We start from the raw sequence: 1,588 nt of genomic DNA on the forward strand, positions 1-1,588 counted from the left end.
TCCCCTCTTGACGATAGCGTCGACCCATCGCTTCGCTCCTTCCCTCCATTTTCCTTGGCTGTACCTTGAGAACTGCGGGATGCAAACAAAGAACTCCGCCATAGCCCACAGCACTTGCAGCACGCCCTTGACGTCTCGGGACATCATCAGGCCCTGCGCGTTGGTGGCGAGCCGGAACCCTCTCCTGTTCAAGAAGTCGATGATGGTGGCGAAGTTGAGGAGCGCGTCCTCTTCAGTGCGCGGAGAAAGTTCGGGAGCAAGCACCTTGCTCGCGTCCAGGGCATCCACCAGTGCAACCAAACACTGAGAGTCACGGAAGGCTGCTCGCAAGTCCGAGGGGCATACATCCCCTATCACTGACGCGATCCAACTTCTCAGGCAGCTCAGCTGCTCCTCCTCCTCCGCGCTTGCCTGCATCTCTCCGTTGCCGCCCTCAGCTGTCTACCAGATCGCCGCCATGCCACGTGTCCCAACAAGCGCAGGAAAACTCTTCGCTGCCTGCATCGGAGGAGATTAGAAAGCAGGCTACTGATGCACATGAGCGCGGGACAGGGCAGGGGAGGAGTAGAGTGCAGAGCAGAGCAGAGCAGAGGAAGAGGAGGAGGAGGAGGAGGAGGAGGAGGAGGAGGAGGAGGAGGAGAGACTATCTAACGAGGGAGAGGAGGGCGCGCGAAAGGATCAGAGCATGTATCAACCATTGGCCATGGATTTCAACTTGCTAGCTGACCTGCACGGCTGCAATGGCACATGCGGGGACCATGGGGCCGCATGTGCAGAGTGGGGCATGCGCGCAGGAGGCGACATGCGAAGGCGAGGATGGAGCTCCAGGTGCGGTCCTTGTCGTCTCCTCCCTTCTCTTGCCCTTTTCCCCTGCCATGCTCCTGCTTTGTCCTTCTGATCCGGATGATACTTGCTGGCAGGAATCAGCAGTGGGGGAGAGAAACGCTCTGAGGAGGAGGAGGAGGAGAGCGAGTGGATAACAGTGAGATGAGGAGGGGAGGAAGGGGAGAGCAGAGCTGACATGCTTGCTAGGGGCAGGTTCTCCGCAGGAGGAAGATGCGTCGAAACTTGCTGTTGGTGTACATGAAGATCGAGGGAGAGGGCGAGGGAGGGCTGGTGTTGCTGGTGATGTCTGTGGAGACATCGTCCAGCGAGGTCTTCGAGGAGTTCAGAGCGAACGTGCGGCCAGGCGATCGCATACGAGTGACGGGGAAGGTGCAAGAGCCGGGGGTCGATGCCGTCGCATGTCAGTTCGAGGTCTTTTGCAGGGACTTTGCGATAGAGGAGAAGTGGGAGACGGAGAAGAGGGGCTGCTTCCAAGACAGGACAGCAGCACTCGTATCTGGTCCGAGCATGCAGGAGGAGATGAGCGTTGATCAAGATGCTCCTCTCTGCAAGGCGTGGATCAACACAGGACAGTGCTTGAAGGGGGCAGCGTGCAGGTACCGACACGACACTGGGGGGGAGACGATCGGCAAGGCGCGAGCGATGTGGGTGGCGGAGAGGAGGAGGCAGAGGCTGGTCTGTAGTCTTCTGTCAGGAGCTGAGGACGCCTGACGCCCTCCTGCCCTGCAGCAAACTCCTTCTG

General features: G+C 59.4%; 2 protein-coding genes across 2 annotated transcripts in view; one reads left to right on the forward strand and one right to left on the reverse strand.

The window, feature by feature from the left end:
• Window positions 1-417, reverse strand: part of GUITHDRAFT_99700 (hypothetical protein) — a gene marked incomplete at both ends in the record, with an annotated part of 709 nt that extends 292 nt beyond the window's left edge. Inside the window, one exon of the mRNA XM_005841986.1 lies at window positions 65-417. Within this exon, the coding sequence (XP_005842043.1) occupies window positions 65-417 (353 nt within the window). The remainder of the gene's footprint in view (window positions 1-64) is intronic.
• A 323-nt stretch (window positions 418-740) lies between these two features.
• Window positions 741-1,557, forward strand: GUITHDRAFT_99701 (hypothetical protein; the record flags this gene model as incomplete). The annotated part of the gene is made up of 3 exons (XM_005841987.1): window positions 741-828; window positions 921-982; window positions 1,033-1,557. The coding sequence occupies 3 exons, from the start codon at window positions 741-743 to the stop codon at window positions 1,555-1,557; spliced, it is 675 nt and encodes a 224-aa protein (XP_005842044.1).
• Window positions 1,558-1,588: the final 31 nt, after the last annotated feature.

This window comes from Guillardia theta, assembly GCF_000315625.1.
Source record: "Guillardia theta CCMP2712 unplaced genomic scaffold GUITHscaffold_2, whole genome shotgun sequence".
Lineage (NCBI taxonomy): Eukaryota > Cryptophyceae > Pyrenomonadales > Geminigeraceae > Guillardia > Guillardia theta.